The sequence below is a fragment of the Myotis nattereri genome (assembly GCF_964212035.1).
Source record: "Myotis nattereri genome assembly, chromosome: 7".
NCBI classification, from domain to species: domain Eukaryota; kingdom Metazoa; phylum Chordata; class Mammalia; order Chiroptera; family Vespertilionidae; genus Myotis; species Myotis nattereri.
Window position 1 is genome coordinate 9669332 of NC_138082.1, and position 24408 is coordinate 9693739.

General features: G+C 44.2%; 1 protein-coding gene across 1 annotated transcript in view; it reads left to right on the forward strand.

Annotated features, from left to right (window-relative positions):
- CASP10 (caspase 10) overlaps positions 1-17289 on the forward strand; it is a gene marked incomplete at its 3' end in the record, with an annotated part of 45295 nt that extends 28006 nt beyond the window's left edge. The window contains exons 6-9 of the mRNA XM_081096153.1: positions 2204-2280; positions 8337-8445; positions 11975-12467; positions 17127-17289. Of these exons, the coding sequence (XP_080952279.1) occupies positions 2204-2280; positions 8337-8445; positions 11975-12467; positions 17127-17289 (842 nt within the window). The remainder of the gene's footprint in view (positions 1-2203; positions 2281-8336; positions 8446-11974; positions 12468-17126) is intronic.
- Between the last annotated feature and the right edge of the window lie 7119 nt (positions 17290-24408).

The window sequence follows — 24408 nt, forward strand, 5'->3', positions numbered from 1 at the left end:
TTAAGAACTAACAAAATTATTAAAATAATTTAAAAAAACAATAAGAAATAAAATAATACCAGGACTGAAAATATAATGGTAAATAAAAATAATTTATAAGTTCACTTTTTCTTCTGAGTGTATATATGTAGATCTCTTTAAGCAAATGGCATTACAAATCTATAGGTTTCTGTAAAATAATTTATTTTGTTGATTGGTTACCTTGAATTGCTGCTGGTCAGATGGTTGTTTTCTGATCTGTGATCCTATTTGCTGCTTCCTAGGTAGTAACATTTCCTTAGACCAGGAAAGTGAATTATTGCCTTAAGGAGAGGGAGAAATAACTTTTTTTTTACTCTGTCTAGAGTAAATGTCAGCTTTGTTTAGAATATTCAAGTACAAAAAATAAAAAAATTTTATACCTATGACTGTTAAGAAAAAGTTCATTGTTCTGAGAATACTACTAAGGCACTGAATTAAAATATCCCTTGAGATGTGAATTACCTAAAATTTCATATCTTTAATATTCAAATGTTCATAGTTATTTACTTAGAAATATTTTATAAATTGATATTAGAAAGAGGAAGGGAGAGTTGGGGAGGGATGGAGGGAGAGAGAGAGAGAGAAATATCCATGTGAGAGAGAAACATCTCTCACTCTCCCCGACCAGGGATCAAACCCGCAACCTGGGTATGTGCCCTGACAGGGAATCAAACCCTCTGCCTTTTGGTGTAAGTTCCAACCAACTGAGCCACACTGGCCATGGAAAGAAATACTTTTAATAAGATAATTCAATCTTATTATTTTTTTACTCTGGAATACGGAGTTTTAAGCAGCAAGTACGTAATACATCTTAGTGAAAATACTGTGATAACACCTAAGTTCAAAGGCACTTATCACTAGAAAAAAGGTTTATATACTTGGATGTTTTTACTTTTAAACATATTTTCTCTCATCACAATAATACATGAACCTCAATAAGGCATACTGAAGCATGGAAGGCCATCATCTATAATAATAAAAGCATAATATGCTAATTAGACCGGACGTGCTTCCACACAACTTTCCGGACAAAGCTGGGGCTGCGAGGGAAGCCTGGGTCCTGAGTGCTAGAGGGAAGCTGGTGCAGGCAGACAGGGGAAGGATGGCCTACTCTTGCACAAATTTCGTGCATTGGGCCTCTAGTGTTATATAAAATTTGATACAAAAACTTAGGATCATGTTATAAATTAGATAATAACATCAAAAATGTAAAAGTCCTAAAAACTTGAAAGGTTAGAGCTTCAGGTACATAATATATTTTAAAATATAGCCCCCCAATTTTCCTATTGGTTGAAATAGGATTCCAGGAAACCTTCGTAAGGGCTTGTCCTGATGGCAGAAACATAATGTCGGCAGGCGATGCAGAAACTTCTCCGAAAAGTGCAGCTTGCTTAAGAGGCTCCTGTGCAGAAACGGCTGAGAGGCTCTGCTTTTTTAACATCTGAGCCCAGTGAGCCACCAAGAGCCCTTCTTACTCCTCAATGTTCACACTTCCTTCAAAAGCGAATGGAAAATGTCACTCATTGAAGCCTTGATTTTAGCAATAGTTTCACTACCTGTTGGCAATTGGTATACCTGACACCATTGCTGACCACTTACCTCATGAGCTTAAACTCCTGTAATTCATCATTAGAAATTGCATCTGCTTTGGCAATCACTAGTATCATGCTCACCTTGTTGTCAAGGCTCTTCATGGTTAAGAGGTCAAGTGTCTTCAGAGAGTGGCCTGGTGGTGAGATGAGGCAGAAGCTCGCATGGGTCTGAGAAGAGTGGTAGTTGAAGAGATGATGCTTAATCTTCAGTTCTTCTTGGAGCGAGGCCTCAAAATGAGCATCTCTGCAGTCACTGTTGGTTGGTAGGTCTCTTCTTTGTTTATCTGGTCACCAAGTCCCACTGTAGTCACAATGGCCAATTGTAACCGAACATTACTTTATTGGAGTTCATAGGCCTGAATTTTAGGTCTAACGTGGGTAAAATTCGAGGATTCACGGTCTTCAAAATTAGTAATAATGTATCAATCAGCATTGATTTTCCAATTCCAGTCTCCTCAACACAGAGATTATTAAAACAGAAGCCTTGCTGAATGGATCTATTGACCAGCTGATGAGGCAAACTCTGAAAAGCAACGTAGCCAGACATCGTTAAAAAACAAATATTTTCTTTTTTTTTTTTTTTGCAGAAGCTGAGCAAAAGGAGAAAGAACTACTTTCTGCTTCAAGCATTAATCAAATCCGTCAAGCCTTACCAGCAAGTTCATCGGTATGTTGGTAAATGTTTAACCACCAGCTCTGCTCTCCACCCCAAGTCTCCAAGAAAGAGAGAGAGATAGAGACACCGATTTCCATCTGATTTCCAGTTACTAATAGGACATCAACTGTATTGCAGAATTTAAAAAATCTAACACTAGCTGGCTTGAGCTGACTCCAGGGCACTACTGTGTAGTGCTGTGCCATCTACTCTTATCTCTGGCGTCCAATCAGGGCTGGCCTCATGGGCATACAGCCTGTGCAGTCACATACAGCCCAGGCTTTTTAAAATGCTTTTTTCACTGTCTTGAAATTATTTTTTAAAATATGTTTTTAAAATTTCTTTTTAATTTTAGAGAGAGAGAGAGAAGGATAGAGAGATGGAAACACTGAGAGAGAGAGAGAAACACTGATGAAAGAGAAACATCCATCTGCTGCTTCCTGTAAGCCCCCTATTGGAAATTGAGCCTGAAACCTGGTCATGTGCCCTGACTGGGAATTTAACTGTGACCTCCTGGTTCATGGGTCAATGCTCAACAGCTGAGACACACGAGCCAGGTGAAATTCTTTGTTTTTTTAATCCTCACCTGAGGATATGTTTTCATTGATTTTTAGAGAGAGAGAAAGAGAGAGAGAAAGAGATTGGTTGCCTCCAATATGTGCCTGGACCTCAGATCTAGCCCGCAACCTAGTTATGTGCCCTGACCAGGAATTGAACCTGTATTTATGGGTCGACTGCCAATGTTCCATCCAACTGAGCCACACTGGCCAGGGCTGTTTTGAAATTCTTAATAATGTATAGCTGTTATTTTACACTAGGCCCCACAAATTAGGTAGCCAGACCTCCCCAGAGGACAAGAATGGAGTTTCTGTGGTGCCCAGCAATGGGAGGGTGGGGAGAGAGGGAAACACGGGGGAATCTGCAATCTGTTCGTCACAACGTGAGCGAGACCATTGGTAGACAGATGACGTTCTTCCCGGGCTTTGTTTCTTTCCAGCAGACTCGGGCAGTTCTATTTTGCCAAACTCTGTAACTCTGTTGGCATCAGTGAAGTTAGCTTGGCCTTGGAAATTTTTGTTTTTGTTTGTAATTGTGGTAAAATACAAATATCATAAAATTTATCATCTTAACCAATTTTAAAAAATATCTTTTTATTGATTTCAGAGAGAAAGGGAGTGGGGAGAGAGAGACAGAGACATCCATGATGAGAGAGAATCACCGATTGGCTGCTTCTAGCAACCCCCCCACTGGGAATCAAGCCTGCACACAGGGCATGTGCCCTGACCGGAATCAAACTGTGATCTCCCAGTTTGTGGATCAACGCTCAACCACTGAGCCACAGTGGCCAGGCATATCATCTTAACCATTTTTTAATTGTACAGTTCTGTACTGTTAAGTACATTCACATAGTTGTGTAACCTATCTCCTTCTCGAACTCTTTTTATTTTGTAAAACTTAAACTTTGTAGCCACTAAACAATAGCTCCTCATTTCCCACTCCCACCAGCTCTTGGCAAACACCATTCTACTTTTCGTCTCTATGAACTTGACTACTCTAGGTACCTCATAGACTAGTAAACGGAGTCATACAATATTTGCCTTTTTGTGACTGGCTTATTTCGTTTCATGTATAATGTCCTCAACGTTCATCCATGTCAGAATTTTCTTCCTTTTAAAGGTTGAATAATCTTCCATTGTGTGGATAGCCCATACTTCGTTTATCCGCACCCACTGATGGCTATGTGGGTTGCTGCCACCTTTTGGCTACTGTGAATGATGCTGCTATGACCGTAGTATAAATATCTCCTCTAGATCCTGCTTTCAGTCCTTTGGGGTGTTTACCCCGAAGTGGAATTGCTGGATCTTAGGGTCATTCTGTATTTCATCTTTTGAGGAACCACCATACTGTTTTCCACAGCAGCAGCATCCTTTCTATCAATCATACACAAAGGATCCAGTTTCCCCACATCTTCGCCAGCACTTATTTTCCCGGTTTTTGACAGTAGCCATCCAAATGGGTGTGAGGTGGTATCTCGTTGTGGTTTTGATTCTCATTGCTTCGCTCATGATTAGTGATGTTGGGCATCCTTTCGTGTGCTTGTTGTCCATTTATATATCTTCTTTGGATAAATGGGTTGTTTTTAAATTGGGTTGTTTGTGGAAGTTTTATTTTTTATTTTAGAAAATTTTCCATAGAGTTCCAGTCAAGATGATGATGTAAGTAAACATGGTATTCAGAACCTCCCACAACCACATCAAAATTACAACTAAGTTACAGAGCAACCACCATTCAGAATGCCTGAAATTAGCTGAACTGAAGTCCTGTAACTAAGGATATATAGAGGGAGCCACGTTGAGACTGGTAGGAACGGTGGAGACATGGAACAGCCTGGTCCCACTCCCACGTGTGGCACATAAAAAATCAGGAGGAATATCTCAACTGTGAAGGTCCCCTCTGAAAATACAGGTGTCCCAGCCCAACACCAGGGCCCCCAGCCCAGAGTTCCAGTGCTGGGAAGACAAGTCCCTGTCACTTCCAGCTGTGAAAACTAGTGGCTGAGTGAGAAGAAGGGCTCTGGGAGTCCCAGGCATGGTGCATGAAGGGCCCACACACTGACTCACTCAGTCTCCCTTGCTCTGAAAATTCTCGCCACTGTGTCTTCATGGACCCTTCCCCTTTGGAAGAAGGGAGTTGATTCTCTTCTTGTCACTTGCCAGTGGCCTTTTCTATGGCTGGAGATGAGGCATCTGCCCTTTTCTGCATCACGTCACTTTTTGTTAACATTTACATTTCAGGTTCATTGTAAGGGATACAACTCAAGAACATCCATATGGAAGAGATCCATAGGGCAAGAGATGAGAGGTGGGAGTGGCAGGGAGCTTCCGTACCTTCTCAGGGCACACCCCCTCAATGTGTTTGCCAACCCAGCAAGTCTAGATTTTCAACTCTCCTAACTCTGCGAATTTCCTGTACTCCCTCTTTCCTCAACATGAGGGGACTTGGCAAGATGAGCCCGCAAGGAGTAATGGTAGATGTTCCCAATGCACTTTTTATAACTTGGATCAGGATGGCAGAAAGAGATATATTTTACATATAGCAAGTTATTCATTGTGACTTGGGAGAAGGTTTACAGATTAGTGGAGAATTCATTTCTTATCTCAATTCAGAGCGAGCCAATGAACACATGGATTATACCAGGCTTTTCTATGGGAGGTGAAGAGGTGGCTTCCACTTGGAAAGCCTGACATAACAGCTTCCGGGGAATGCAAGCAACCCTTCAGAATTCGGACACCCTCTGTGAGGAGGGAGGGAACCTTTGGTGGCCCTGAGGCACCAGGCTAGCAGTGACAGAGTGGGATGTTGAGTCTGAGGATGTCTGCTATGGTGCTGCCTGCAGAGGGAGAGAGGCCAGAGGGAGGGGCTCGGCAATGGTGTGTGTATTTCCTTGAATCCTTGCCCAGAAACCATAACCTCAGGGAAATATTTCAGGCTCTGCCATTGGGAGAACCTGCTTGTGAACAAACCGGTTATTGGTTCCACACGCTCCACTTCCCCAGGAATCTTAGCTGGGAGGTTATGTGATATGGTGTTGGTGAGAATTAACCATTACTGAGCTCTGTCCATGTGCTAGGCCAGTGATGGCGAACCTATGACACGCATGTCAGAGGTGACACAGGAACTCATTTTTTGGGTTGATTTTTCTTTGTTAAATGGCATTTAAATATATAAAATAAATATCAAAAATGTAAGTCCTTGTTTTACTATGGTTGCAAATATCAAAAATTTCTATATGTGACACGGCACCAGAGTTAAGTTAGGGTTTTTCAAAATGCTGGCACGCCGAGCTCAAAAGGTTCGCCATCACTGCGCTAGGCACTGTTGTAAGAGCTTTCTAGGGCTTATCTCATTTAATTCTTCAATCACATTATCACTGAATGATGAGGAAACCGAGACCCAAGAGGTCAAGTACTTTGCTGAAAGCCAAAGTGGCTAGAAAGGAATGGAGCTGGAGTTTGGCAGTCTGACCCCAGAGCTTGCCCTCCAAACACCTGGCTTCACTGGGTAGCTGCGGGAGCTCAGGCAACGGCTTCACTTCTTTGAAAAGTAAACAAGTTTCTTTCAGTTTTGCAATTCTGCGGTTTCACAGTTAAAACCTTGCTCCCTGGGACCTCACCTTCTCCAAGGTGAGGAGGAACGTGCAGGTGCACCTCTTTGTATGACAGCAGCTGGGGTCCTTTTCAGTGTGTTTTCTGGTCTGGTGGATACTAGACTTGCTCAGCCTGAGGTGAGCACCCAGGACAGACCCTTCATCTTAACCATAGTTAATAACTGACTCAGAGGCTAGGGCGGAGCTCGCCAGATTCTACTGAAGTCTGGCTGGTGGGCCAAGAAAAGTTTCAAGAGATATTTTCCTGTTATTGTTCTGTGACAACTCATTCTTGGCTTCCTCTTTATGATGGATCCTTAGTCAGAGGAACCAGGGAGTTTGCAGAAACCCTTCAAAGCACTGCAATCCTCAGCCAATGCCAAAACCCTGACCAAGTAATCCCAGGGCTATGGACTGATTTTTGTCTTTCCCAGACTGAGTCCTTTTTTCTTTAATTTTTAAAATTGATTTTATTTATGTTTATTTTATTGTTGACAGTATTATAGATGTCCCCCATTTCTCATCCTTTACCCTCTTCCTCCCAGTCCCTGCCCCACTGCAGGCCTTCTGCACACTATTGTCTGTGTCCATTGGTTGTGCATATATGCATGAGTTCTTTGGTTAATCTCTTCCCGTCTCCCCCTTTCTTCTCCTTCTTATCTGCTCAGTGACTGTACCCAAACAAGCTTTCTAACAGAAATATTTTATCTGATTCATGTGGTATTGACTCTCAACCCACCTTGTGTAAGGATATCTAAGTGAGGAGAGATAATATTTGAAGAAAATAAGTATTTCTCTTTCTCGGTAACCAAGTAATCCTGGTCTCTATGGAGATGTTGGGACCATCTGCTTACAGTCTAACTTCTGGAACCAGCACAAAGGTCTGGACAGTTTCTTTGGGGGCGTTTCCAACTGGGGTCTCACCCTTAGTGGCTTTGAGGGCTCAGAGTTCTTTGTGTCTGTCTTGGTTCTTCTTCCTCTTTCTGTGATCATCTCTGTCCTTCCTACCTTTCTTTAAAACCTTCAGAAGTGTGCTGACACTTGCTATGGAGGGGACGCTATTGCCCTTTCAATCACACACTTTTTAAAAAAAAATATATTTTATTGATTTTTTACAGAGAGGAAGGAAGAGAGATAGAGAGTTAGAAACATTGATGAGAGAGAAACATCGATCAGCTGCCTCCTGCACATCTCCTACTGGGGATGTGCCCGCAACCCAGGTACATGCCCTTGACCGGAATCGAACCTGGGACCTTTCAGTCCGCAGGCCGACGCTCAATCCACTGGGCCAAACCGGTTTTGGCAGTCACACATACTTTTAAAATTATTTCCAGAAAGGGAATTTCTTTTTTATCTCCTGATGCCACTTCTTTTCCGTTTGGATTCAAGCTGTACCATGTTTTCAGGAGATCATTTTAGCCACACAGAGGCCCCGCTGAAGCCAACTCAGATAATTTATAATCACAGGCTGTTTGTGATAGCCTTCGGAAATAATTGCATACATTTTAAAATCCCCACTGTGATTGCTACCAAAGAGATTTCTCTGGTTTTGGAGAAAACAGATCACTGAATCCTACCATCTGAAAAAAATTATCATTTGATAGTTTTGTTGTCTTGTTAGGTCCTTACCTATGCTTTCACTTTGCTAATCCAAAAAGGAAGATCCTTTTGCATAAACCCCGGGTTTTCCAAAGTTAAAAAACATACTCTGTCATTTGACACTGAGAATTGACATTTTGCAATTAAACCAGGTGAATTCTGAATTTTAGTTAGGGCCTGGCCATTGATTAATTCCAGACCAGGCCCAGGATCTTGAGAATTCTCTGCCTTTGGTACCGATAAATGGAGTGGTTGGTTAGAAACATTAAACTCTTAAAGTGAAGATTCTCTAATAAGTGGTTCCATCTCTTCTTCTTTCAAGGAGGAAACTGTGTACAGGATGGATCGTAAACATAGAGGCTACTGTGTTGTTATCAACAACCAGAACTTTACCTCACTGTCAGAAAGACAAGGGACCGATAAAGACGCTGGTAAGAAAGGCTGTAATAGTATATCGAATGGAAGCTGGGGATCTTAAAATCATTTTCATATTTTCTTTCTGTAATTTTTTTTTCTGGATTAATTTGGCAATCATTATTTTATTTTTTATTTTTTAAAAAATATATTTTTTATTGATTAAGATATTACATATGTGTCCTTATCCCCACGTTACCCCCTACCCCCCCCCCCGCTCATGCCCTCACTCCCCCCCCCCCCCGTTGTCCGTGTCCATTGGTTAGGCCTATATGCTTGCATATAAGTCCTTTGGTTGATCTTTCCCCCTTACCCCCACCCTCCCCTACCTTCCCTCCAAGGCCCGACAGTCCAATCAATGCCTCTCCGTCACTGGATTAGTCCTTGTTCATCAGTCTATGTTGTTCATTGTATTCCACAAATGAGTGAGATCATGTGGTATTTATCTGCTCTCCAGTTCCATCCATGCTGTGGCAAATGGTAAGAGTTCCTTTTTCTTCTTCCTCTTCTTAAAGAATACCTTTCAGCATTTCATATAATGCTGGTTTGGTGGTAATGAACTCCTTTAGCTTTTTCTTATCTGTGAAGCTCTTTATCTGACCTTCTATTCTGAATGATAGCTTTGCTGGATAAAGTAATCTTGGTTGTAGGTTCTTGCTATTCATCACTTTGAATATTTCTTGCCACTCTCTTCTGGCCTGCATGGTTTCTGTTGAGAAATCAGCTGACAGTCGTATGGGTATTCCCTTGTAGGTAACTGACTTTCTTTCTCTTGCTGCATTTAAGATTCTCTCTTTGTCTTTTGCTCTTGACGTTTTAATTATGATGTGTCTTGGTGTGGTCCTCTTTGGGTTCCTTTTGTTTGGGGTTCTCTGCGCTTCCTGGACTTGTAAGTCTATTTCTTTCAGCAGGTAGGGGAAGTTTTCTGTCATTATTTCTTCAAATAGGTTTTCAATATCTTGCCCTTTCTCTTCTTCTGGTATCCCTATAATTCTGATGTTGGTACGCTTGAAGTTGCCCCAGAGGCTCCTTACACTATCTTCATATTTTTGGAATCTTTTTTCTTTTTTCTTTTTCGGTTGGGTATTTTTTGTTTCTTTGTATTTCAAATCTTTGACTTGATTCTTGGGATCCTCTTGTCTGCTGTTGGATCTCTGTATATTATTCTTTATTTCAGTCAGTGTATGCTTAATTTCTAGTTGGTCCTTTTTCATATCCTTGAGGGTCTCACTAGATTTCTTGAGGGTCTCACTAAATTTATCGGTGGTTTCCATAAAATTCTTGAAAAACCTTATAAGTGTGGTTTTGAACTCTATATCCAGTAGTTTGCTTTCCTCCATTACTGTCATTTGTGACCTGTTTCTTTGTCTCCGCATTTTTTATGCTTCCCTGTGTTGGTAGAGTGGTTTTGTGTGCTAGGTGTCCTATAGGGTCCAGTGGCTCAGCCTCCCCGTTACTTGAGGTGGACACTCTTGGTGTACCTCCTTGTGGGCTTTGTGCACAGTCTTGTTGTAGTTATGCCTTGATTGTTGTAGGATCACTGGGAGGAATTGACCTCCAGGCCAATTGGCAGTGAGAATCAGCTGTGTCTGCAGTGGGAGAACTTCTGTGCTGAAGACACCCTTCTGGGGCAAGACTTGCTTCAGTGGGGCTTTGGTGTTCACTGAGTCTGCCCACTGGGTGTGTCCCTTATGGATCTGAGGAGTTGTAATCCGGATGGTCCCCCTCTGACCACTGGGTACACTGGCTCTTGGAGGTTACCCAGCAGGAGCTATGAAGAGAACTGCAGATTCCCCTTCCTTTTTTGGAGTTTGGAGGTGCCCTGATGAGGCCCACCTGTGAAGCAATGCAAGCTGCTCTGGGGCCTTGGGCCTTCTCTTGGAAGTTCTGGGTCTGTGGCCCAGCTGCAGTTTGTTAGGTAATTTTCAGGTTGCAAAGGGCCAGGGCATTCATATGCAAAAGCCTCTGCCGCAGCCTGGGTGGGGCGGGGTCTCAGGGAATCAAAGGGCGGAGCAAGGAACTATGGCAGATTCTCAGCCCTGCCCTAAGGGGCCACACGCGTCTCAGTGTCCTGATAATTTAATTGCTGCAAGCACCTCTGAGGGAAAGCCGCCCTTGAGTTTCAAGTTCTGCCCGCTGCCAGACAGTCCAGTTTCTCCCTGTATGAGTCCTGGGTCCCCAGAGACTTCCCGGCACCAGAGTTCAGAGCAGTCGGGAGCTTGTGACTCCCTCCCAATTCAAAAAGACAGCCGCGTCCTCTGGTACCATCCCCCTTCCGCGCACTCTCAAGCCTCCGTACCTCTGCACTTTACTTCCGCAGCTCCTGACCCTCAATGTGCTTTTCTCTTTCCTTCTAGCTGTAGAATTTCCACTCCGCCAGCCCTCCTGTAAGTTCTGGATGATGTCCGTTCTGTCCTTTTATTGTGTTTTGAAGTTGTTGTAGGAGGCAGCAATTTCAGTGTTTCCCTATGCCGCCATCTTAGTTTCTCCTCTGTAATTTTTATTTTTTATTTATTTATTAATTTTTAAATTTTTATTGATTTTTTTACAGAGAGGAAGGGCAAGGAATAGAGAGTTAGAAACATTGATGAGAGAGAAACATCGATCAGCTGCCTCTTGCACATCCCCTACTGGGGATGTGCCCGCAACCAAGGTCATGCCCTTGACCGGAATCGAGCCTGGGACCCTTCAGTCCGCAGGCCAATGCTCCATCCACTGAGCCAAACCAGTTAGGGCTCTTTCTGTAATTTTTAATCTTCCATTTAATGTAAGGATGATATTACAAATGTTTCGAAGCCTCCTGTATACCACTAGTGTTTTAGTCTATCCAGGCTGCCGTATCAAACAACCGAGACTGGGTGGCTTATAACCAACCAATCTGTATTTCTCATGGTTCTGAAGGCTGGGGCGTCTAAGATCAAGGCTATGGGGTTTCAGTGTCTGGTGAGAGTGTGGTTCCTACATGGCTATCTTCTCATTGTAACCTCACTTGGGGTTTCTTTATGGGCTCAACCCTCATGGCCTAAGCACCTCTCGAAGTTCCCACTTTCTAATGCCCATACCTTGAGGGTTAGGATTTCAACATGTGAATTTTGGGGAGACACAAACTTTTAGACCATAGCACCTGGGATGTCAGCAACCTGCTTACAGCGTGAAAAGGGCCCCTGACCACATATGATTTCGTGATGTAGGGGCGAGCATGCTAGGTCAGTTTGAGAAAACCTGTGTTTGAGCTCTGGCTCCACCACTAACTGGGATTTCTGACCACGGGAGAGTCACAGAGCCTCAGCTCCTCACCCGTGAAAGAGAATGGACTCTGGCCTCTGCTCACTCGCAGGGCCATTGTGATAGCACTGTGGGTGCTATAAAAAGGCAGGTTAATTATAAAGTTTTATTGATGAAAGTAAAACATAATCCAAAGTTTCAGGATATTTGCTGTGCAATTTGTATAACTATTAGCATTGTTTGACCCCTTTTATTTCATTTCACTCTGTTTTATTTCATCATTCATCCCCCCACTTTTTTTTTTTTTTTTTTTTTTAACAGAGTGCCTGAAGCATGTGTTCCGGTGGCTTGGGTTCAACGTAGATATGCGGGTTGATGTAACTAAAGAACGGCTGGACGAAGTTCTGCAAAAATATAAGAGTCACCCAGACCATGCCAACGGAGACTGCTTTGTGTTCTGTTTTCTGACCCACGGGCAATGTGGAGCTGTCTACTCTTCAGACCAGGCCCTCATTCCCATCCGGGAGATCATGTCTCACTTCACGGCCCAGCAGTGCCCCGGTCTGGCTAACAAGCCCAAACTCTTTTTCATCCAGGCCTGTCAAGGAGGAGAGATACAATCTTCTGTGTCCATTGAAGCAGATGCTGTAAATCCCGAGTTAGTAGAGCCTCCCCTTCAGGAAAGTGTTCCTGTGGAAGCAGATTTCCTTCTTGGCCTGTCCACTGTCCCCGGCTACGTATCTTTTCGTCACAAGACAGAGGGGAGCTGGTATATTCAATCTCTGTATAACTATTTGAAGGAATTGGTCCCAAGGTAAGAGTTTCGCATTGTTCTATCCACCTACCTGTTTATCCATCCATCTATTCACCTACCCGTCCTTCCGTCCATCCATCCATCCATCCATCCATCCATCCATCCAACAAACCTGTATTGAGAACCAACATATAACTGGAAAGGAAGATACGGAATTAAAAAAAGACACAGTCCTGGTCCTCACGCTGCTCACAATCTAGAGGGACTGACAAGCAGATGGGGAAGAGCATCCCCCTGTGGTAGCTATATATACTGTAGAGCACAGGTGTTATGGGAACACACAGAACTGGTACCTCACCCAGATTTGGAGGACCAGGGGAAACTTCTAACTGCGGTGAAAGACGTGTTGAGCAGAGGGCGCAGCATATATAAAAGCATGGGGGCCTTTAATGTGTTCCTTCCTTTATTAATTTGTCAGTCACACATATTTAGTGAGTGCCTATGTGCTGCCTTCGGGCCATATGCTTGGTCTCCTGCCTTTGCTCTGACAACTGTCCTTCTGCCTCTGCCACATGCTCCTTACCTCATTTCCTGGAAATGAGCCTTCACCAAGGTTCTGCCCTGGACCTTCTCCCCTCCCCTCCCCTCCCCTCCCCTCCCCTCCCCTCCCCTCCCCTCCCCACCTCTCTCCTCCCCTCCCCTCCCCTCCCCTCCCCACCTCTCTCCTCTCTGGGTAGTTTTTGCTATCCCTGGAGGCCACTGGTATCTCCATAGAAATGTCTCCCAAATTGCCATCTCTGAGTTCTGCCATCACTGAAGTTTAGCTTCATCCAATTTTATGTCCTCAGCGCCTGGCAGAGTATCTGACATGTTGTTGAGCTTGGTAACTCTTTGCTGCACCAATGAATGAGTGACCAAGCCAACCTCATTCTGAAGGTCATTCTTACACATTGTCACAACCTGCCAGACACCCTCGGACCTTTGCGTTGCCCTCGGACCTCACATCCCTATGAACATCCTGAATCCATCTGCTCAGCCCGCTCCGGGAGCTCCTACTCCCGAGTGCCATCTCTGGAAATGGCCACGATGTTCTGGGAATTTAAGATAGTGAATCCGGATTGGAGCCTCGAGGGACCTAAGCTTTTCTCTCTCTTTTGCCAACCTCTCCATCCCCACCATAGCCGTCAGAGACCGAAGTCCTGCGGCTTCAGAGACGAGGCAATATTTTACCGAGGGACACTGTGTGCCTGCTAGACCGGACTGAGCTAGGGGCGAGGGAGGTGGCTGTAAATCAGACAAAAACCTCTTCTCCGAGGTTCGGGGGCCGGCGGGCGGGCAGCACTGGCACCAGATGCGGGGCGTGGGAGCTGCGAGTTTCGGGCGGGGCCGGGGAGCTGTGGGCGGGGCCGGCGGAGCCAGCGACCACCACGCCAGCCGCCCCGGACCTCCATGAGGACGATGATTCCTGCACCGAGGAGGCAGCCGAATGCAACCGCGACCCCCCAGTTTGAGCCTGTGGTTTCCCTTCCTGAGCAAGAAATGAAAGCCCGGGACGAAGATGAAGAGGAACCTTTCAAAATGCGGCCAAAGCTGTTTCGAGTCGCTTCGGAGAACCATCGCCCAGCCTCCGAGCACGGAGGGAGGGAGGCCCGGCGGCGCCCAGCCCCAAAGCAGAAGGAAAGGGACATCGCCTCCTCCCGCTGGGGACCGGACCTTGAAGACACGCGCCCACCCGTCTCTCCCCCAGCGATGGGGCCGAACCAGAACCAGAACCAGCGCCGGCAGGGACCGCGCCGGGCACGGAACACCCAGGCCCCTTGCGGATGAGCGCCCCACGCGGATCATCCGCTTCCTCGATGCTGAACCTGCAGGGAAACCAAGGCGAAGCCTGAAGAACGCGGGGCAGAGAGGAAAGGGAGGGGGACTGGGCAGGAACGATGGTGCCGAGATCTTAGAGGCCGGAAAGCCAGGAGCTCTTTGGGTGGAGGAGGCCCGGGAGAAAGCCGAGGAGAAGCAAGAAGCCCTCTGCCCTTGTTTTCGGTTCCTTTTTCCTTTTTAAAAAATACATATTTTTACTTCCGAGAGGAAGAGAGAGAGAAATATTAATGATGAGAGAGAATCCCCGACTGGCTGCCCTCTGCACGCCCCACACTGGGGCCTGAGCCCTCAACCCGGGCCTGGGCCTGGCTGGGAATGGAACCGGGGCCTCCCAATCCACGGACCAACGCCCCACCACCCAACCACGCCCACTGGGCTACTTTGTCCTTTTTTAAAAAAATTTGCCCTCCCCCTTCTTTTCGGTTTGTTTTTATGAGGGACTTTATATAAAGAACTGAATTCCAACATTCAGGTGTTCTGGTTGTTTGGAAGTTTTTGCCCTATTGGAGACCCCCAGTCATGAAAATGCACTGTGCTAACTTTCTTTTCCATCATTTATAGTCATCACACATAGTGAATAAGCAACTCATTCGAAAACTTAAAAAAAGAAATCCCTTCTCCATGTAGCGTACAGTCCAGTAAGAGGTAGACATATAATAAAACTGTAAGTAAATGAGAATTTAAGTTAACAAGATAATTTCAGGAAGTGATGCCTGCTACAAAGAAAGCAAAACAGGATCATGATATGGGGGGGAGGAGGGCAAGGAGGTGCTTGAGAAGGCTTCTTGGGAGAGGTGATCCTGGGAGTGGCTGAATGCTGAGGAGTCAGCCACAGCAAGATTTCAGGAGAGAGAGAACAGCAGGGTGGAGGGACTAAAATCAGGCAGGGCTTACATTCCCATCTGAAAAAATAACAATGCTGCCCTAGCTCAGTGGTCGGCAAACTCATTAGTCAACAGAGCCAAATATCAACAGTACAACGATTGAAATTTCTTTTGAGAGCCAAATTTTTTAAACTTAAACTATATAGGTAGGTACACTGTTATTAATTTAGAGTACTCCTAAGCTGGCCTTTGCTAAAACGTCCTCAATCTGATTGAGGTACGTTCGCGGTGAGGTCGACCCCTTCCCACTCTCCCATCCACACTTGTCTTGTATACTTGTTTCGTCTATCTCCTTTCCGAAAACTGACTTCTGCGCATGGGCCACGAAGTTTCAATCTCACTGTATGTGTGCTCACATGTGGTATTTTGTGGAAGAGCCACACTCAAGGGGCCAAAGAGCCGCATGTGGCTCGCGAGCCGCGGTTTGACTCAGTGGGTAGAGCATCAGCCTGCAGACTGAAGGATCCCAGGTTCGATACCGGTCAAGCGCATGTACCTTGGTTACAGGCTCCTCCCTGGCCAGGGGGGCCCTGGTCAGGGCACTTGCGGGAGCCAACCAATCGATGTGTTTCTCTCACATCAATATTTCTCTGTCTTTCCCCCTCTCTTCCACTCTCTCTAAAAATCAATGGAACAATATCCTCGCGTGAGGATTAAAAAAATAATAATGAAAACTAATGATGATGACGAGAAGTAGCAGTAATACTAATCATACTAACAACGATGGTCAGTGGAATATTGCAGCCGGTGTTCTAAGTGCTTTATATAAATTACCTTATTTAATTCCCATGGCAGTCCCTAAAATGAGTACTATAATGGTCTTCATTTTAGAGCTGAGAAAACGGAAGCATAGGAAAGTAAGTAACCTGCTTAAGACTGCAGGATCTGTGAGTGACAGAGCTATGATTCAAACTTGAGTCTGTCTGAAGAGCCTATGTGTTGCTTCTGATGATGTGTATTGCCCGCCTCTGGAACATTCATGCTAATAAATGCTGCACATCCTGCAAGCCCAGGCTCACATGCTCTCTCCTCTCTGGAGCCTTCTCTTCTCCCAGCCAGGAGTTCTGTCTTTCTCCTTCAAACTTTCAACAGAACTTTGACCTTTTCAGATGGCATTGATCACATTCTGCCTTGTATTATGAATTTGGTGTCTATGCAATCCTTGGTACATGTTTTATGTCTGCATTTTAAGTGTTTCAGATCAAGAATTGTATCACTTTCATCTCTGTATCCCTCTCCAAACCAAGAATAGAGAGGACATTATTAAGAGGGCTCTCTTTCTCCACCTCTACCACCTGCCTGTCTATTCTTTCCATCTTTCTATGATCCATCCATCCATCTATTTATCTAGCTAGCTATCAGCTTGAAGGAAGAAAAATAATTATATGTAAAATTCCTTTGTTGACTAAGTACATTAAAATGCAAGCTGTAATTACTATAATGTCCTTAAACACTGAATGTAGAATTGAAAATTTTATGTAATTTAGAATTTCTTATTTTAATTTCAGAGGTATTTCTTTTCTTTTTTTGTTTTGTTAATCTTCACTCGAGAACACTTTTCCATTGATTTTTAGGAAGAGTGGAAGAGAGAGGGAAAGATAGAAACATCGATGTGAGAGAAACACATCAAGTGCTTGTCTCTTGCACGAGCCTTGACTGGGGCCTGGGCCGGGGAGGAGCCTGCAACCAAAGTTCATGCCCTTGACTGGAATCGAACCCTGGACCCTTTGGTCCACAGGCTGACGCTCTATCCACTGAGCCAAACCAGCTAGGGCCAGAAATATTTCTTTATAGTTGGCAGGATTCCAGTTAGAATCTGGATCTGTTGGGCTAGGAAGGAGTCACATGATTTATGGTCTTCTTTCTTTCTTTTTTTTTTTTTTATAGTCTTATTTCTAAGACCTGGTACATGATTTCTGTCTCCTGATTGAAAATATGTTTTCTTCTCTGCCTGCAGACATGAAGATATCTTATCCATCCTCACTGCTGTCAATAATGATGTGAGTCGACGAGGTGTAACGAAGAAACAGATCCCTCAACCTTATTTCACACTACGTAAAAAAGTCATATTCCCTGTGCCCCTGCGGGAACCTCCAGAGAGGGTTTTCACTGACTCTTAGACTTGAAAGGAACCTTCTCTTCCAACTTCCCACCCAGCATAGGAATCAGTGGCAGATGGTAAACTGGCCTTCGTCGGTCACTCTAGCAATAAGAAATGTTCTACTTTCTGACACAGTAAATTCTGTGTTCCCCCCCCTTCCCCTTTTAAACAAATCTAAATGCTACAAAACTTTTTTCTTTTTAATTATTGATGCTTTGGGTTATAATCTTGGCTTTTGCTCTGCACCCTGAGAAAAAAGCAATTGACTTTGGTTTGTGTAGCTGTGAAGGAAAAGGTGGAACGAGGGACATTTTAAGGTTCCCTTTCGCTCTAGGAACCAATGTCCTTAGATTTCCCCTCTCCTTGACAACTCCTTGTTATAAGGGACCACTCCTGTGTCCCCTCCCCATGGCCCTGTTTTGGACATTGACCAATGATGAGATCACAAGATCATGGTTTCCAACCCTCCCTCTGCTCTTGCCATCCCAAAGCTTTCCTTCTGCACACCTCCTGAGGGGAACCTTTGGTTTACAGCCATGCCCGCCTGCTTCCGTGTTCAGGAAGGTGTTGCTGCAGGAACTGGGCTGGCTCTAGGAAATGACACGCTCAGCTACTCCGGGAGCAGAAACTTTACAACCTGATGCTACTTCCCTGTCGGTCAGGACCTTGCAGAGGCTGGTGACAGAACACTCAACGCAGACCGAGGAAAGCACAGGACTTACTGCCTCTGCCACTTGAACACATGATGCGTGGTGCTGACTTCCGGGGAGGCCTGAGTCGGGACTCTGGGGTACAGTGTGTGTCTCCCGGCTGGGAGGTGGAGGTGGTGGGGGTGGGGGGTGGGGGGGCCCTCAGGGTTGGCAGCTGCACTAACACGCTTGGCTCTTCCAGCCAAAGGACGTGGAGAGGAGCAGCTTGGGGGACCGACTCTCGCTGTTTACAGGAACTGTTGCCCCTTCTTGGCCAGAGAGGTGTCTGCCTGTGGAGGGCTACGCCTGTGGATAGGTGGCTCTGTATGGAAGCCTTGACGCTTCTAAAATTAAGGTTTTGAACATTTCAATGTATGTGAACTCTGTTTTCAATTTCAAGAGGAATTTCTCTTTTTTAATTCTTGGAAAGAGGGAGAGGGAAAGTGCTGTGGTTAAGACCTTCGTTTATAGATGAGGAAGCCGCGGTCCCAGGAGGCAGGGCAACGTGCTGCAGCCTTCCAGCCAGCTATTGTTTACGTGATTCATTTCCCATGGAAGCGAGCTGAGCAGTCACGGGACGTAGTGGGGCTTTATGAACGGCCCCTTGGATATGCAGAGGCTCGTGAAAGACGTCGGGGAATGAAGAACATTCTCAGTGATGCCTGATTTTATAGTCAAATTCATTTATGGTGAACTTTCTAGGAGAAATGGTCATGAGAACCTTGTTAATGTAACTAGTAAACACGTGGATTTGAATGTAGCTTGGCAAAGGAACCCGTATGTCAGGATGGTCTTCTAAACTGTGGTTCAAACATGTCAGAGGAACAGCTGGTGGTTACAGTCTTTGTTCGGTTGCATATGCACAGCTGTTGGCCACTTACCAGTCCTCCTCTTCAGGGAAGCATGGCGTGGAGCAGAGCAGAGCAGAGAGTCGGGGGTAGAAGCTTTGGGTTTGTGATGCCCTGTGACGCCCTTGCTCTAAGACACTAACTCAAGCTCGTTTTCTGAGCCTTTTCTATAAAGCAGAGAAAATATTATCTGTTGGAAGGATTAAGGAATATATATATATGCATACATACAGGGTGGGGTAAAAGTAGGTTGACAATTGTAAACCTTTTGCCCCATTCTGTATATATTCTTAGATTTAATGGCTATCTATTTAGTTATCTATTTAACTATATAGATAGCTAAACAGAGACACCTATATGCATATATATATATATATATATATATATATATATATATATACTGTATCACCTTTTTGGTTATATATATATATATATATATATATTATATAAAATGTAATTGTGCTGCTGTGCATATAAGGCTTTTAGATGCAGAGTCTTTTGGTAGTAACGCAAATGAAAATAGCAGAATCTGAGTTCCTTTGCATCTTATTCCAGCTACTTGTAGCTGCAAATCAACACTAGCAATACCTACTGCCATCCTCTGAGTGAAAAGCTGGCTCTTCCCTCACTGGCTCACAATGTCCCCGCAGCAACAAGGCCAGCTCCTGGCTCTGCGTCCAGATAGACAAAGCACTGCTTATGAAGTCTCCCTCGTTGGAAACATTTGGGGTTTACCTGTGGGGCTACTTCAGGGACTGAAGTGTGATGGGCCCGTATGATATCTAGGGGATTCCCCCTTAGTAATACATTATCTCCCGGCCAATGCTCAGGTAATTTAAATATATAAGCAACTGGTGCACTGTGGGTACTGGCCAATCAGAATAGACACTGACCAGTATAATTCAGTGGTAAATGCTGCTGAATAACAGCCCTTTATCAATGATCAAGTCTCCACTGAGGCCAATCAAATTAGAAGTTTAGCTCATTTTAGAGATGACTTTTGTGCCACAGCTACCTTACAGTCTTCCAGGTCAGATGCTGTCTGAGTGATTTAGTCAAGCTGTTCTCAGCCTGGAATTCTTGGGTCCACAGGTGTTTGTGGCTTTCTTCTCAGGGTCTTTGAGTCCTCCACCATCATTTTAAATGTTGTCATTCCTTTTTGGTGATAATGAAGAAACGTTAATAGAAGTGAATCCTGGCTCTTCTGTATGACCAGTTTATATGCATTTGAGTTCTGCTACACAGACTCTGTGCTCACATCCTGATGTTTACAAAAGTGTTGAACTTTTTAAAAAATTAAACTAATTGGGGTGACATTGGTTAATAAGATTATACAGGTTTCAAGTGAACATGTCTATGATACATGATCTGTATACTGCATTGTGTGCCTATACATTGAACTTTTTAATGTAGCATGGATAAGGGTCCTTGGCTGGAGGCCCTCAGATTTATTGTCTGGTGCCCATGGTTAATCTATTTGAAACCTGCTCCAGTCCATCTTCTCACCCATGACAGGGTTGCCAATCCTCCACTATCCTTCACCTCTCACTCTTCCAGCAGCGGGGACTTGCATCACATGCGGAGTCATGGGTTTGGGAGCTTAAAAAACTCTAGAAACCCTGTGGGCCAGCCTTCCGAGTGTTGAGTGACTTGCTGAATTCTCACAGCTGTTAGTGAAGGGTTTGCAATCCTGTCTATCTACTGCTCTGCAATCCTGCCACCTGGTTTTTCACGGTAGGACAGCTGTCATTGTTCTTTTCTCTGTTGGACTTGAATCTACCTCCTTAGAATGGACTTAAAACCACTGGTTCTCATTCTAAACTCTGGAGCCACACCAACCAAGTATAATTATCCTCTGAGGAGGTATATACTGTAAGCAACAAGTTATTTAACTTTTCTGGTGCTGTATGGGTCTTGTCAAAAGTTTGCAGTTTTTTCTAAGGTTGTGTTAAGAATGTAGGGACAGATTTGTATTTTAGAACAGGAACTACATTTTTGAAAGTGGAACCCTTGGTGAAAAGTACTAGGGGAAATCCCGTTTTAAAAAAGATTCATGTGTCAATATAAACAACCATTTCTTAACATAAATTTGCATATGTGATTTTTAAGAGTTTTTCTATTAAAAATTTACAATTGTATTAATTCTTAACTTTTAAATTTATTTTCGAACAGATAATATCTTTGTATTGTTTATAGGTAATAAAACATAAAAAGGTACCCAAGTAAAGTCTCGCTCCCATTTCTGTCGTATGCCCAATCCTTACCTCCTCATCCCATAAATAATTTCAGGGTTTCTTTTTTTAAAAAAATATATCTTTATTGATTTCAGAGATGAAGGGAGAGGGAGAGAGAGATAGAAACATCAATGATGAGAGGGAATCATTGATTGACTGCCTCCTGCACATCCTCTACTGGGGATGGAGCCTGCAACCTGGGCATATGCCCTTGGCTGGAATCGAACCTGGGACCCTTCAGACTGCAGGCCGATGCTTTATCCACTAAGCCAAACTGGCTAGGGCATTTCAGGGTTTCTTAATGCAGGCACAAATACCAATATGTGTGCATTTTAAAACAAGTATTGCCTGAAGCAAAGTGCATGCACTGTGAAACTCACATCTCTTATTTAGTCTCATTTTAAATGATTCTATGCAAGATGCTTGGAAATAATGGTACAATTCTAGAACGGGAATAACTTTATAAATTTTGTAGACTGGATACTTGTAAATAGTAGTAATTGATTTACCAATAAAGAGGTGTTTGTTTTTTTCCTTTTAACCTTTGATTTTGGTGTTTTTTTTTTTTTTGATTAGTTAAATCTTTATTGTTCAGATTACTACATTGGTTCCTCTTTTTTCCCACCATAACTCCCCTCCACCCAGTTCCCACCCCACCTTCCGCCCTCACTCCCCACCCACTGTCCTCATCCATAGGTGCACGATTTTTGTCCAGTTTCTTCCCGCCTCCCCCTCACCCCTTTCCCCCCCAAGAATAGTCAGTCCATTCCCTTTATATGCCCCTGATTCTATTATAATCACCAGCTCATTCTGTTCATCAGATTATTCACTTGATTTTCAGATTCACTTGTTGATAGATGCGTATTTGTTGTTCATAATTTATATCTTTACCTTTTTCTTCTTCTTCCTCTTCTTAAAGGATACCTTTCAGCATTTCATATAATCCTGGTTTGGTGGTGATGAACTCCTTTAGCTTTTTCTTATCTGTGAAGCTCTTTATCTGACCTTCAATTCTGAATGATAGCTTTGCTGGATAAAGTAATCTTGGTTGTAGGTTCTTGGCATTCATCACTTTGAATATTTCTTGCCACTCTCTTCTGGCCTGCAAAGTTTCTTTGAGAAATCAGCTGACAGTCGTATGGGTACTCCCTTGTAGGTAACTGACTTTCTTTCTCTTGCTGCTTTTAAGATTCTTTCTTTGTCTTTTGCTCTTGACATTTTAATTATGATGTGTCTTGGTGTGGTCCTCTTTGGATTCCTTTTGTTTGGGGTTCTCTGCACTTCCTGGACTTGTAAGTCTATTTCTTTCAGCAGGTAGGGGAAGTTTTCTGTCATTATTTCTTCAAAGAGGTTTTTAATATCTTGCTCTCTCTCTTCTTCTGGCACCCCTATAATTCAGATGTTGGTACGCTTGAAGCTGTCCCAGAGGCTCCTTACACTCTCTTCGTATTTTTGGACTCTTTTTTCATTTTGCTTTTCCAGTTGGGTGTTTTTTGTTTCTTCATATTTCAAATCATTGACTTGATTCTTGCGATCCTCTGGTCTGCTGTTGGGAGTCTGTATAATATTCTTTATTTCAGTCACTGTATGCTTAATTTCTAGTTGGTCCTTTATCACAACCTCGAGGTTCTCATTAGATTTCTTGTCGATCTCATTAAGTTTATCGGCAGTTTCTAGAAAATTCTTGAAAAAACCTTAAAAGTGTGGTTTTGAACTCTATATCTAGTAGTTTGCTTTCCTCCATTTCTGTCATTTGTGTCCTTTTTCTTTGTCTCTGCATTTTTTATGCTTCCCTGTGTTGATAAAGTGGTTTTCTGTGCTAAGTGTCCTCTAGGGCCCAGTGGTTCAGCCTCCCCAATTACCTGAGGAGGACACTCTTGGTGCACCCCCTTGTGGGCTTTGTGCACAGTCTTGTTGTAGTTAAGCCTTGATTGTTGTAGGTATCACTGGGAGGAATTGACCTCCAGGCCAATTGGCTGTGAGAATCAGCTGTGTCTGCAGTGGGAGAACTTCTGTGCTGGAGACACCCCTCCGGGGCAAGACTTGCTTCAGTGGGGCTTTGGTGCTCACTGAGTCTGCCCCCTGAGTGTGTCCTTTATGGATTGGAGGAGCTGCAAACTGGATGGTCCCACTCTGACCTCTGGGTACTTTGGCTCCTGGATCTCTAGGGAGGTGCTAATCTAGCTTCTGCCTTAGGCTATCCAGCAAAAGCCTCCCTGCAGGGCTTGGGCGGGGTGGGTCCCATGGGATCAACAGGGCGGGGCTTGCAGTTATGGCTGCTCTCAGAGGCCCTGCTTCTCAGTGTCTTGGCAATCACTGCAAGCCCCTCCGAGAGAAAGCTGCCCTCGAGTTCCAACCGATGCCAGACAGTCCCGCTTCTCCTGTATGAGTCTGGGACCCTGGAGACTCACCCAGAACTGGAGCTCAGAGCCTGAGACACCCTCCTGATTGAAAATGACAACCGCGTTCTCAGCTGCCAGCCCGCTCTGTGTGGGCCTCTGTACCTTAGTATTTTACTTCCACACTGCGCCTCCTCTGAGTCTCGGTATGCTTTTCTCTTTCCTTCTAGTTGTAGAATTTCCACTCAGCCAGCCTTCCTGTGGTTCTGGATGATGTCTGTTCCGTCTTTTAGTTGTATTTTTGAAGTGGTTGTTCAAGGCAGCAAACTCCGGTGTTTACCTATACCACCATCTTGGTTTTCTCCATATTTTTGATATTATTTAATACCTTTTTTTCTGCTTACATAATAAAATTCGCTCATTGTGGAATATTTGGGAAATGCAAGAACAGATAAAGAAGAAGAGTTAATTCACTTACAATTCCTCTTTGGTATACACTGCCATCATTTCCTGATCTTTCCCATCCTCTTTAAGTCAGTTTAACCTCCAAGTCTTCCCAATCATGCATCCTGTAAACTTTGTCATTACCAATATCTGTACTTCCACCCAAGTCTCAATTTCAAGCATGCCCCTCCATCGCTGACAACTGCCTGCTACCTTTCCATCTCACTTCCTCTAGGCCCCTCCCTCCAACAGTGTCCCTTCCCTTCCTCTTTACCCAGCTAGAGTCCCCGTGTCATCATTAAATTCTCCCTCTTGCACCCACCCTAAACACCCTTGCCTTTCCCTCAGTCCTTCTCAGGACAGAACCTGAACTCTGGTTAATCTCATATGTCTTGCTAACCACATCTGGACTGGAATTCCTAGTTGTGGCTTGTGGAAAAACATCACTGGCCTCAAGCCAATGACCACAACCTGTGACATTTCCCTAGTCAGGTCACCCTTTTGTTCTCTGGGACTATCTCCGCCTTCTTTGGTCTCCTCAGACCTCTATCACCGTCCACTCTCCTCACTTGCACTCTATGGTC